The 14,843-nt window shown below is 41.2% G+C and overlaps 1 protein-coding gene across 2 annotated transcripts in view; it reads left to right on the forward strand.

The window, feature by feature from the left end:
* LOC114558290 (paired box protein Pax-7) overlaps positions 1-14,843 on the forward strand; it is a 76,521-nt gene that overhangs the window by 36,583 nt on the left and 25,095 nt on the right. For both annotated transcript variants that reach the window (XM_028582163.1, XM_028582164.1), the window contains exons 6-7: positions 5,356-5,521; positions 7,306-7,505. In XM_028582163.1, the coding sequence (XP_028437964.1) occupies positions 5,356-5,521; positions 7,306-7,505 (366 nt within the window). The remainder of the gene's footprint in view (positions 1-5,355; positions 5,522-7,305; positions 7,506-14,843) is intronic.

Genomic DNA, 14,843 nt, shown 5'->3' on the forward strand with positions numbered 1-14,843 from the left:
TATGAATATGTGTATATTGAGAATTTGTTATGCGTTTACTCTTAATTGTATTGTATTATTGTTTTATGGTTTTGTTTATGAAGTGTTTATAAAGTGTTCGAAATCTAAAAGCATGTCAGATGGTGCAATGAATGCAGCTCTTTGATGTTAATTAAAAAAGAAAAGTGATGCAAGCAGAGACATAGACATGTCATCAACTTGCGTCATCCCTCTGCCAACGCTCTCATGTTCTGAATGTAACAAACACTAGATTTTTATTTATAGTGTCAAATCCTAACAGGAGTTATCTCAGGACAGTAGGTAGAGAGAGTAGGTCTAGATCCCACACTATCATTTACAGAGAGCCAACAATTGCCCCCCAAGAGCAAGCATTTGTTTGCGAGGATAAACCTCCTTTTAACAGGCAGAAACCTCAGAGAAACCCAGATTCTAGGTGGGCGGCCATCTGCCACTACAGGATGGGACACAGAGACATTGATACAGATATACAGAAATATGATTAATAATAATTATAGCGGTTGGTATGATGAACAACAGCTTTGTTTGCAATACTGCTGCTGATATTCAGACAGGAGTCGACAGTAACAGAGATGGTCCCAGGCAGATTCTGGTCAGGCTACTGGATGTTCAGGAAAAGGTGAACATTGTCCTCCTTTCCAAAGAAAAGAAGGAGCAGAAGTCATATTTACATATATCCACACTTCAGTCTGAAAAAGCCCTTTGACTCTGTGAAACAGAGACTTTGTGAACAGAACCTAAAGTATTCCATACTCTATCCCTGCACACTGAAGGTGTTGGTGAATGGATAACAGCAGCTCTTCAGCTGTCATGTCTCCTACCAACTCTCTGTCTTAGGATCCTTTACTGAGCCACTCTCCACAGTCATGTCTTTGGACTATTGAGTTGATCAGTCAGACTCTACTTCTTCTGCTTCTCTTGCAGTAGAACCTGAGGGCGTCAACGCCGGTTCTAATTATTTCAGTCTCCTCTACAGAAATAAGAGTCCAAATGATCTTCTACACTTGAAAGGCATGTTTCCAATTGCTCCAAATGAAAAAAGGAGGATTCCTGGAGAAAATGGGCAGGTGGAAAGCTGGAGGCAATACATAGATTCCTGCTCTGTCTGTGTGTGTGTGTGTGTGTGTGTGTGTGTGTGTACGCGTGCATGCGTGCGTGTGTGTTTTAACTCATACGAGTGGTATATGGCTAAAAATGCAGTTACCTGTATGTGGGTCAGTGTGTGGAGACAAATCCAGGCTCTGTGAGTGTGTTTTCTGCAAAGTGTCGGGCTGCTACCTGCCCTGAAAGTCTCTCTTTTTGTTGGCTTTAATTAAGAACTTGGAAATTAGTGCCCTGCTGAGTTTAAAAAGAAGACAGTTTAGCTTTTGGCAATACACTCCCTTGGTCATTTCACAATCTGCCTGATTTAGCTCAGTGAACTGTGTGTGTATGTGTGTGTGTGTTTGACATGTCCTCATGTTCAGCATCCTTCCTTTTCTTTTTAAACCCTTAACTAATGACACTACACTTCTAGACAACTGATGATACTACTTGTACTAGGGTTAGGTTTATTCAGATACTGTGCTTACAGAGTTTACTAAAAAGAAAGGTTTTGAACAACTCACTTTAGCAGTTGGTTTTTCCACTCGCCGCCATCTTGCCAGTCAAAAAGTGTTGATCTCTGAATGCAACGTAACAGGGAGGAGAGTAAAGATGGAAAGCTCCTAAAGCTTAGTTCCATATAAATGCACGGATAATTCGTTGTTTTGTCGTTAGTGAAAAACAATATTGACCTTAAAGTTGAAAAAGGAGCCTCATATAAGATTGACATTTCCTCCTATGGAGCCCGATCATTCACATTCGGAGATCAACACTTTTTGACTGGCAAGATGGCGGCGAGCGGAAACACCAACTGCTAAAGTAAGTTTTTAGTAAACTCTATGTACACAAACAATGTTCTCAATGCTCGAGTTCATGTGTCAAGCCCCTGGTGATACTTGGAGCAAAGTTTCATGTTGTGTCAAGCCTTCTTAGTGTTTTAAAAATAGCAATTTTGATGCGATCATAGTAGTGCCCCTAGCACTCCCATTCAAAAGTAGCCTCGTGAGACCGACCTGATCTCGCGAGCTCCAGTTTTCTACTCGCAGATCAGTCTGGCATCTTGAGGCTGAGAAAATTTGGAGCCGTTCGCCAAACGACCGGGCCAATCAGCGTTGGTTTTGAGGTGGGTTAGGTGGCGATAGACCGATGGTTTATCCAATCAGCTAACCAGTATTTTCAGACAGCGGTAGCCCTAATTCTGTTAGCCGCTCGCTAATGCTTTTTTCTCTTGGATCCTTCTTTTGGAATATGGTCCGGGAACCTGAAATGGTTCCTTTTATTCCTAAATTCTCGTTACACAAACGGCTAATATCCTTTACCGACATGTTGCTTGCTTGCTGAGCTAACGAGCTATGCTTTGCCTGCAGCAGCAGGGGCGGGCTTGTGGTTGTATTTTCATACGCTTCGTGGATCTGACTGGTTGATTTGGCCCGTCTATCACCAACATAGGTGATAGACAGATGGTTCATCCAATCAGCTAACCAGTATTTCCGCCCCTTCCCAAAAGTTCTCCGACGGAAAGTTCCCAGATGGATATGCCGAGCAAATGCGAAGCAATCCATCTGGCGGAGTCAGGTTAATTCAAAAGGCCATTTGACCGAAAACGAAAATACGGTCAATCTTAAAAGTGGCGCTTCTGTCCTAATTATGCTTTTAAATGAAAGTTTGACTCGTGTACATTCACAAAAAGACCCTATGTTAATTTTGGCGAGAGTTACGCTTTGTCTCAGAGAGATGACTTGGCCCTTGGTAGGCTTGAATGACTTCTTTTTGGTTTGGTGTTTATTAAGTGTTTTATATGTGATTCATATTTCATATCTCTACAACATCTACAAAGCTGCATGCCTTATATAGTGTACATGGTTATACTTCTCTAGTCTAGTTTATGTGTCAACATTGACTTTTATTATTTTTTGCCTTCAAACTTGATGATAATAAATTATTAAAAATCATTCATTTGAATGGTAGAAGTCCATTTCAATATTGACTTGCTCATAGACATAAACCCAGTGTTATTACACATGTCTGAAACATGGCTTGGTAGTCAAATATCAGACAATGAAATTAAACTCACAAATGACACTTATATAGAGCTGAGGGATGCTCCAGGGGTGGTGGTGTGGCTCCTTGTGTTTCCTCTAACTTGGGGGCCATCCACACGGAGACGCTTTTTGATGCAAAAGCACATGTTTTGCATCGTTTGGGCCAATTGTCCAAACTGATCCTGTAAACGCACTGCCTGAAAACACACTTTTTTGAAACCTGGTCCCTCAAAAACGGCTCCCTTTTGGCTTTGTTTGGACGCGAAACCGCATACGTTCGTATCAATGATGTCATTGCCACACCCCTCGACCTCTCAACTCACCGTAGCTCTTGTTGTTTCCGGCCGCAGCCATTTCATCAGTCAAAAACAATCGATTTCCGAATGCAACATAACAGGGAGGACAGTAAAGATGGAAAGCTCCTAAAGTTTAGTTCCATATAAATGCACGGATTATTTCTTGTTTTGTCGTTATTGAAAAACAATATTGACCTTGTAGTTGAAAAAGGAGCCTCATATGGAGTCTGTTCATTCGCATTCGGATATTGACTCGTTTTGACTGCCGAGGTGGTAGTGGCCGGAAACAACAAGAGCTACGGTGAGTTGTTCAAAACCTCTCTTTTTAGTAAACTCTGGGTACACAAACAATGTTGTCAATGCTTTCATTAAGGTGTAAAGCTCCTGGTGATACTTCGAGCAAAGTTTCATGTTGTGTCGAGCCTTCTTAGTGTTTTAAAAATAGCTATTTTGAGGCTAGCATGTAAGTGCCCCTAGCACTCCCAAAAAGGCCATTTGAATGAAAAACGACAATACGGTAAATCTTAAAAGTGGCAATTCTGTCCTAAATATGCTTTTAAACAAGACTTGGGTACATTCACAAAAAGACCCTAGGTTGCATTTGGCGAGAGATACGCTTTAAGGAAAGATGTGAAGGGGAATTCATAAGGACTTGCTTTTTATGCCGTCTGTGACATAAAACAGTGACTTAGGCTGCATTCACATCACCAAAAGGGGATATGGCGATTCTCTGCAGGGTTGTGTGCAGGTGTGGAAGTGCCCATTTATGTGACGTTCTGTTGTGTTCTTTAACTCCCCAATGTAGCACAATTAGACTTTATATTTCAGTTAGCCTGTTTTCTGTCAGATCGTTTATAGATCCGGATGTTTTCGAGCGCACTTGAAGGCAGCTTCATTTCCCGGAGAAAGAGAGAAAGTAAAGAGACGGAGGAACTGAGGAAACAGTCAGCTGCAAACTCCCGGGCAGTTCAGTGCTTGTGTTTGGTGTTTTAAAACTTTCTTGTGGCAGCAGTAGAGGCAGTGATGTTTCCTGTTTCCTGTACGGGACTCTCACACCGCCCTCACACAACGAAAAGTCTGATCTCTGTTACATGACTGGCCACCACCAAAAGGTGCAATACAAGGTGTTCTTCGGCTTCCCCATGCGGCCTCACCACCACAGCCTAAATGCACTACCCCCATTCAAAATAAATGGGAAGACCTGTGTTTTCGCATTACACTCAAAGGGCGCAGGAAGACCTGTGGCACACGATGGGCCATTAACCTACCCTGTAATGCTAATGAAGTGTTTGGGCTGAGATGAGCACAGACCAGCATGAGTGTAAATACTTAGATACCACCTACGGCTGTGTGAGATGCGTGTGTGCCGCTGCCATTTTGGGACGGACATCTGACCTGATTGACCATAAAGACTCAGACAAAAAGACAGACACTTGTGCTGCTTTTGGATGTTCATGCGAAAGAACTAAGCAACATGGAAAAACATTTCACAGATGTTTTTTTATAATATTTTAATGTTATGAACTTCTTTAATATTACAAGAAGTAATGGTAATCCTTTTAAGCTAACATAAAGTGAAGTGTTAAGCTTACGCTATGGTGTGTCAGGTAAAGTGTTTTTTATTTCAGTAATTAGTGATATATCAGTAAGAAGATGAAAATTATGTTTGTCATAGGTTTGTCATTAAAGTGGCAGCTCCGCGGCTGAACTGCAGTTTCTCGAGTGGCTGCTGAGCAGAGTCATTCCCCTGTTAGAAAATCCAAACTTTGTAGCAGAAATAAACATGTATACAGCCTAGTACAAAAAAACGGTTTTGGTCAGACAAGTTCATTTGTAATTTATTAAAATGAAACAGGAGAGCTCACTCTGACTCTGAGATACAGCTGATCCATTTGGGTTTTTGCTCTTTGTTTCAGGTTTGGTTCAGCAATCGAAGGGCCAGGTGGCGAAAACAAGCAGGAGCTAATCAGCTAGCAGCTTTCAACCACCTGTTGCCGGGCGGATTTCCTCCCACAGGAATGCCAACACTTCCTACATACCAGCTGCCAGAGTCTAGCTACCCAACCAACACTCTGTCCCAAGGTAGAGAAGATAACATATTTACACTTATAAAATAAAATATAAAGATGGGTGACAAATGACAGTAAACAACAGCATGCAGTGTGTTAGTAAGGTGCTTTCCCACCACAGGCCTCTACAACAGCTTCTCCAGGTGTGTGGACCTCTACTGAGGGGATGAACAACATTTTTCCAAAACATATTCCCTCATTTGGTGTTTTGATAATGATGGTGGTGGAGAGTGCTGTCTAATATGTGTGGTTTAAAAAATATATATATTATCAATATATCATAGACATTAGGGCTGAACGACATAATAGTATACCGTGCAACAGTAGAAATGTGTCCACCAATTTGGCAATACTCTTCCCACCTTGAGCGCTATTCTCTCGTGATCTTGTGATTCTTGCATGATCCCATGATTTTTCCTTGATCTCATGAATCTGCTGCCTAACATGACATGGGCAGACATAGGAGAGGGAAGTTGTAAATACAGAGCAGGACGAGGCATCCCAGCCTTTAAAAGAACTATTAAAAATATTGTTGTCATTGAAGCTGGAATTACATGATTACTAGACATTTGCACACTGTATTTCAATACATTTACTGAGATACATTACATATACCGTGATAGAAGATTTTGCCATAACACCCCCACCTAATAATTATGTACTTTTATCAACATTATTTACCAGATAAAAAGTAAACAAAGAAAACAGATGCAGTGTAGTCAAAATAATTATTGTTTTACAACAATGACCCGGGTCGGACCAGGGTTATCTGACCTGTGTTCAACCCTTCTATTGTCAATTCAAACCAAGCCAGTCATAGCATCAGTTATTGGTTTGTGCCATCTTGGTTTTTTGAAACCCGACGTGACGATTTTTGACAGAGACGGTGGAGCTAGGGAGGATGACGTGGCCGACCCACGTTGTTTGCTTGTAAAGAGGGAAAGTTGACAATTTTCAACCCTTATGAAGCAAGTCATCTTGCAGAGATTTATAAGCCTGTAAACACGGACCTGGGTACTGGCACCGTTCATCTGCATGTATGGCAGTACAGAAAAAATGCAAACTTTCTCTTAACTTACCAGCTAACACTAGCTGTAGCTAGCTAGGTTAGTTGGCAGAATGCTGAATAAGACTTTTTTATTTAATTCACTTTGCTGAAGTGAAAACACACAGTGAGAGGGTCAGAGTTTAAGATGAAAACACAGACAACAGCCTAAAACAAGTTGAGGTCTATTTTAATGTCCACAGTGTTTGCATGGTTAGCATCGCTAAGCCTCTGTCCTGATTGACAGGTCCTAAAGCATCCGCTGCTTAATCTTCTGTTTAAAATAAATGGGAGCATCATTCACGAAATGAACGTTATGCTGTATTGAAGAAGACTTGAAACTAGAGATTCAGACCATAATGTCATTATGAATGTTTAAGGTAATAAATCAACTTTAATATCATTTCATCAGTATTACCTTAAAGCTGCTTTCTATCTAATTTCCAACAGGGGGGCAACTCCACTGGCTCCAATAAGAAGTCACTTCCTGTCTATGAGAAAATTACCCTACTACTCACTTGATTTATATACCTCAGTAAACATTTTCATATTTTTACAGTATGGTTTAGTCCTGTTTAGCACATAGACTGGTAGCTGTAGGAAACTGCTAGCCTAGCTCCTGTCCTGTGTACATGCTTGAGCAATTGAAGAAATAGATGTGTTATTGCACATAAGGAAGGTACAGGAATGGGAGGTTTGAGCTGGTGTATCTTTAGGTGCTCAGCTTTGTGCTGTTGTGTTTTGCCCATCAGACGGTGGTGGCACAGTTCACCGTCCCCAGCCGTTACCTCCATCCACCATGCACCAGAGCGGTCTGTCCAGCACTGACAGCAGCTCTGCCTACGGTTTGGCCTCCAACCGCCATGGCTTCTCCAGCTACCCTGACTCCTTTATGAGCTCTGCAGCACCAAGCAACCACGTCAACCCTGTCAGCAACGGACTTTCCCCACAGGTAAGACCTGCTGGACTAATATAACATTTAGGCATGAGGATATCATAACATAACTAAACATCAACCGGACCAGTGTTGGGCTGTTTTCCTGGCTCAAAATGAGGCGGTGGTGATACCATCCTGATCATGTGCACATGAGTGCATGCATACTTGGCCTTTAACTGGCTCAAGCAAACACTTTCTACAAGCAAGGTGTTTTTTTTAATGATTATTTTTGGGTATTTTTTATATGATTAGATTGTGCAGATCTCTGCACATTAATCTCTGAACTGTTTCAGCAGCCCTCATGATTCTCTGAATCAGCTGAAAATATTACACTAATGGGTTGTAACGTTAAGGGAACCTTTTTAAGAAATTGAATGTGCTTGGATGCAAGAGAAAAGAAGAAAGAAGAAATCAATATTTATCTGTTTCAACACTCATGGAATATTAGAACGCTGCCTGCTACATTCCTGCTGAAGGGAAACCAGACTCGGTTGAAACGTGTATCTGGCTGGAGTGTGTTTGGTCAATGTGCTTAATTGTGGCCAAAAGCAGTGTCTATAATGTAAATGCCTGTATACAAAATGTTCAACTGCAATTTGCTGTAGTGGTCCCAGTAAATATTTGTAATGCATTATAAAGTAACCCGTTACTGTAATTCCACTACTTTCAGCAGTAACTAGAAACGTAACTACTTAACTTTTTAATTTAAATAACGCAATAACAATTACTGAAATTGAAATGGGCTCGTTGCTCGTTACTTTTGTCTTAGTCAGCAGGCAAACAGCCTATTCCCTGGACTTTTTATGATCTAATGTTACTCAGTAGTAGTAGTACTTTTAGCCCCTTGCTGCCAGAGATGTTCACAAGTAATTTTTTGGAAGTCTAAGTCGAGTCTCAAGTTTTTAAGCTTGAGTACAAGTCAAGTCTCAAGTCTTTGAGGGGCAAGTTCAAGTCAAGTCTCAAGTCTTTTGCCACAAGTCCAAGTCAAGTCTCAAGTCTCTGGCCATCTGATCTGTCCCTAAATCTTATGAATTCAAAGCATGTCCTGTAGCTACCATCCATACAGTACAGTATCAAAATCAGTTGTAGGATAACTTTATGGGGTCTAATTAACACACCCCTCTAGCCCTCGGACCTGATAAAATATTAACCTAAGTCTGTCACATCATATGGATACAACTATAAAGATACAATTTGCATGTTCCCAGCATTAGCACAACACTTTGCGATGGTTAGCTTGTTACCTGTGATGATATATGCTAAATGTAACGTCTCTTTCACTCAAAAAAAATGTCTAATGTCGAAGTGGAAATCAAGAGAATAGTGGCAGCACCACACCAGTTACAGAACAATATGCATCTCAGTGTCAGTCCAAATTACACACAATAAGCAGTTTGAACTCACTGATGTAATGCAATTTATTTATTTATATAAGTGTTAGTATGCTCAGTGAAACTGAGTCCAGCGCGAGGGAGACCCGAGAGGTTAGTGAGGCCAGCGTCTGCACGGCAGGTGACAGTGCGCACGGATCCGCTGCGCCACGCATGGATGAAATAATGAAATAGCAAATAGGACTACAGTAACAGAAATATGTGCAGAACTAAGACAGTCAAGACGGCCCAGTGTTTGGTGGACCGGGTACACCTTGTTCACTTAATAGCATACAGATCATCCACGGTATCAACTACGCATCACATGAGTTTGCCCACCCGACACAACGTTTATTCCTGGGGAGATGGATCTGTGCATCTTGCCTCCTGTGCGCCATGGATGTCTGAGCCTCAGCAACTACTAACTATAAAGATACAATGTGCCTGTTCCCAGTATTAGCACAACACTTTGCGATGGTTAGCTTGTTACCTGTGACGATATATGCTAAATGTAACGTCTCTTTCACATTAGCAAGTGACTGACCTATTTGGGTGCGTTTTCAGATGCCTGATGAAGTTCGACGTTGTTGATCATCATTTATCTTGGTGCCACACACCTTGCATGTAGCTGTTCGCTTACTGCCACTGTTAACGAAGTTATTGAAAGCAAAACTAATGACAAATTACGTTGCATTACGTTGCAAATGATAGAGTGTGGTCTAGACCTACGCTATATGTAAAGTGTCCTGATATACTGTAACTACTGTTGTGATTTGACACTGTAAATAAAATTGAATTGAATTTCCAAGCAACTTGCCCAATGCTGGAATCACTGACCTGGGAGAATCATAAAGCTAGAGGAAAAGCAGCCCACCCATGAGAAACCTTTTGTGCACCTCAGAGCTGTGTGGACATTTACTAAATCCTTACAACCTGTAAACCAATGGCAGTGTTAAGGCCCTGACACACCAGGGAGATGGTTAAAGTTGGACCAGCTGAGCACTCGTCGTCCCAGTTTTCGAAACAAAAACGTCACATACAGTATGCTATTGCAAGGCTCTGTACAACATGTGGGATGGGGAGTTGCTAAATCCCTAGACGGCTGATTGCGGTTCACAGCTCTGCTACCATTGGAGAGCCCACAGGCCTCTGTACAGCAGCAGAGGTTCATAGACATGACTAGTGACAAATCTAGCAACTTTCTGTAGAAGAGAGACGCCAGTATTGTCCTGCGACTACAAGGTCTTTCTTTCTTGCGGCTGCCACACTCACTTTTCTCTGTATAACAATAATAAACAACAACAACAATAATAATAATAATAATAATAATAATAATAATAATACTGGGAACCAAGCAATCGGCCCGTTCCGAACAGGCACACGCTCCAACAGGGATCCCTTTGTCTTTCGTTCTCATTTGATCAAGGTACCAGGCATTGCACAATATATTAGTTATATGTAATAAATGCATGTTCCTCACCATATGGTTGCCTTGTGCATCATCATTGTGCCATATTCTTTCTACATTTGGACATCTTATACATGAACACAGGCGATATTCAGCCCTTTCCAATTTGAACATAACTAAAATATACATCAGATTTAAACCAGATCCAACCATAGGCCCTGAGAAGGACCATTCATTGGGTTAGGAGGTAATAGACAAATACTATATTTAATGTAGTCAATTTAAAGATAGTATTGCTGCTAATAGGTCACACAAAAGTTACATGCTTATTTGTACATTGCATTTACAATGCACAAGTTGGTGCCAGTTAGGTGTCAAAAGATGTACAATAGTTAATAAATCTAATGTTATCAAGGAAGACATTTGTTTGTGAGTGCAAAAGTATATTAGAGAAGCAGTTACAGTATTTCAATTATAAAGCACAAACTATATGTCACTTAGTTTAAAGTTCATACTGTATATTTATTTACCTGATATCTGTGTGTCATAGTGAGCCTGTGTGTGCCTGTGTCGGGATGGATTGTTGTGTGCATGTTGCTTTAAGTACAGGTTAGACAATGAAATATGATCCAGGAAGTAGATTTTTCATTGATTGGCCATAACAGTAAGTTGCTGGATGATGTTGCTTTGACTTGACTAAGAGCAAACCCTCCCTCTCCACCACTGCACACCTGGCTACTAAGTCGGCATCAAAAACACTTATCTACTAAATTTAAGAAAAGGTTTATTAAATGCGAGGCCATTGGTGAGTTCACTTTGAATAACTCATTAGGGCAGTGATTTAATGTTTTCCCTACCAATGATCTTACATTTAGTAAAGCCGTTTCTAAAGTTTGCATAAACACCTGGATGTCCGACAACTTTTAGTGACACGACAGAAATCCTTGTAATTGATGCTTAGCCTCTGTGGCAGGAAATAGGTTCTCATTTGGCCTCTTTCTCTCTGAAAAGTACTACACAGGACAGAAATGTGGTTGTCATCGTTGATTAAGCCCTAACCTTCCAGAGTTATCTCACCAACATCGCAAACGTTGCCTTTTATCATTTGAAGACTATATCCAGAGTAAGAGGTTTCTTGTTTCAGGCATGGGGTGGCTGTGGCTCAGGAGATAGAGCGGATCGTCCACTTATCAAAATTGCTCTCAATGGTCAGGCCAGCACCCTGCATGGAAGCTTGCTGCCATCGGTGTGTGTGTGTGTGTGTGTGTGTGTGTGTGTGTGTGTGTGTGTGTGTGTGTGTGTTTGTGAAAAAGAGGCATTGTAAAGCACATCAAAAGTGCCAGAATCCAGAATCCTAACAACAAATTTGATCACATCACATCTTTTCTCCAATCCCTGCATTGGCAGTTAGTTCCAGAATTGTTTACGTTTTGTTGGTGAAGAAGCTTTTAATTTTTGTTGTCCCAGCTGGAATACATTTCCAGACTGTGAGATGTTTTCAACATTGCTTGAAAGCAGACTAAAAACTTTCCTGTTCTCTTGTGCATTTTCCTTCATTGTTTTCAAAGTGACCATGGAATTTTGTGCATATTGGACGATTCTGCACCGCCCAATGCCAACAAATGTCAGGGAGGTGGATGGACATGTAGCGCATCTGACTTCATGACCTGTCACCATCTGCCACTTAATGTTTGTCTTCTTATTAATTGTAATCATGATCTTTCCCTAACTTCAACCATACTGCAGTTCTCTTGCAAAGACATTAGATAGTGATCATTTTGGACATAGACACAAACATTGTAATTCAGCGTAATCCAGGGTTCTACGGATTCATTCAATACTGATGTTGTCTGCCGACAGGGTTGTTTTTTCATGCAAGTTAATGTCTGACTGCTGTGTCATGAATCTTCACTTTAAATCACTCATTGCTAGATGTTAACACAGCTTTTCTCATTCACAATCATTCTCAACAGTTGGCAGCAGAATAATGTATCAGTGTGTTTTTGTGTCCACACTAACAGAGAGGAGGGAGGGATTCCCAGTGTTATCCTGTCTTGGTCTCTTGAACAATAACCATTCCAAATGAGACTTTGTGCGCTCGGGGGGATTGTTCTCCATGGCAGAATAGACAACTGAATCATATCAATACACTCACTGGCTAAAAAGACGCAATTAGTCACAAACACTGGGCAGTGCAGAACACCCCAAGCAGCATGATCCTCCAGAAAATAAGATTTGGAAAATCCTTTTTATGTATATAGTACATCAGTACATGGACTACGATTCGGCCGATGGCCTGGAACTAACGTTACGAATCGGTTGACTGAAGCTTTGCTGTCAATTCAACTAAGCTGCTGCGGTGTTTGCAGTGCCGTTGAAAGACATGGTGTGTGGTCATTCATATTCAAGGTGGCAGTGATCAGCGCCAAAAACGTGATTGGTATATATAAGTTTTAGAACACATATATATATATGTGTGTGTGTGTGTGTGTGTGTGTGTGTGTGTGTGTGTGTGTGTGTGTGTGTGTGTGTGTATTTGGGTGTGTGAAGTTTACATTGACTTTTATGTTCTAAGATGTTCAGTTAGAATGTACCACATTAGCATAAAAATACGCTAGCTACATGCTAACGTTCACAACAGTATTATTGTGCATGTGACAAAAAATTTGAACTGTGTTAGGGGCACGCCACCTTATATGTGCCCTGCTACGCCATGAACTTCTACAACTACTATTTCTAGTCATAGTTCCATTATCTTTATTGTGACTATTATTGCAACTGTTCATCACACCCACAACTGGCACCGTCAGACACCGCCTACCAAGAGCCTGTGTCTGTCCAAGTTTTCCTCACCACTGCACTAAATGCATGCTCTTGGAGGAATTACTGGAATTGTTGGGTCTTTGTAAATTATAGAGTGTGGTCTAGACTAGGACTGCAATCGAATATTCTAGCGATTATTTCAGCGATTAATCGAGTAATCGGATAAAAAAAGGTTTTTGTGTTATTAAACAGAACACAACAATGGAAATACAGGTATTAACACTTTTATTGGCTATCAAAACTAAGCCCATTTAGTGCAACTTGCCCATTTACTGCATTTACGTGTCACATGAAGAAACAAATTAATAACAATACAGTAATGTTAACTTACTGTGGAATATGTAAAACATAAAACTTTGAAATACAACTTTAATAGTAATGGCTATTTTGGCGTTAGTTTTGTCTTCTTAAGACAAAAAGGAACAAAGGATTGTAAGAATAAAAAATATCAAAAGGTCTACAAAATAATTGTTTATAAAAATAAATAAGAAATCCAGGCTTTGTCCTTAGTAGCTGCACAGCTACTCAACAAACTTCTAAATGTGCCTAGATAAGGTAGGTGTGTGTGTGTGTGTGTGTGTGTGTGAATGCATTTGTGTGCAACTGCAAGCCTTTACAAGAGCATATGATTATAATGGAGAAAAGTCAACATGTCGACATGCTCAGAACTAAGGCTTTGAGGCAATGTTCCCAGCAGCAGAGAACAAACGCTCTGAGAGCGTTGAGGTTGCTAGGATACCCAAAAACGACTTTGCCACCTTTGCCAAGGTTGGATATCGTGCTGCATTTGTTTTCCACCATGGCAGCGGATTCTCCTTCTTGGAGAGAGGATCTTCTCCAAAATACTGCAAGACCTCCCTCTGCACCGCTTGATTTAGCTGCTCATCCTCGTCCTCTTCATCACCGGTGCTGGAGTCGGATGATGAGGATCCCAGAATACTGAGGCATGATCCACCCTTGGTATGTGTAGCTGGGGGGTTTTCTAATGTGCTGATGGTGGCTAAATTTCCACTTTCATCCCCCAGTCTTGCTTCCCTTTTGACAACTAGTGCCATGGTTTGAATGGCACTTTGGACCTTAAACACTTCTTCAGCAGGCAAGAACTTCAGTTTTCTGAACCTGGGGTCCAAAGCAGCAGCCAAGAGGACAGTGTTAGGAGCTTCAGGTTGAAATACAAACAGATTTTGCCATCTCTCTGTGATTTGTTCTGCCACATCAGCCTGGAATGCCCTTACTGGTGCAGTTTCAAATTCTGATTTCAGTGTTGACTTGTTGAGGTTTTGCACCAGCTGTGGAAGAGCAGCAAGTGTAACATATTGTTCTTCACTGAGGAACTCTGTAGCCCCTTCAAATGGTTCAAGGACCTGATTCAGCTCCTCAGTGATGCTCAGACTTTAGATCCAGGTGGTGGTGTTTTCCTTTTGGATTGACAGCAGGATCGGAAAGCGCTGCGGTCACAGGCCATCTTTGTACAAAGAGCCTGGATAGCATGTGATGTGTGCTGTTCCATCGAGTACTTACATCGTGAATCAACATTGGTGGCACTCCCATTTGTTGCTGCTTTTCTTTAAGTTTGGTACAGGCCAGTTCGCTCTTCTTAACGTGTTCAACCAGGCATCTCGCAGAAGCCACACAGTTAGAGATGGTATTTTTAAGTGTGCTCTGCACAACTAAATTCAGTGTGTGCCCTGCACATCTCACAGAAGCCCACCCATGCCTCTCTTTCAAAATTCTTGCTGCTGCCACTACATT

Source organism: Perca flavescens, chromosome 7 (assembly GCF_004354835.1).
Source record: "Perca flavescens isolate YP-PL-M2 chromosome 7, PFLA_1.0, whole genome shotgun sequence".
NCBI lineage: Eukaryota > Metazoa > Chordata > Actinopteri > Perciformes > Percidae > Perca > Perca flavescens.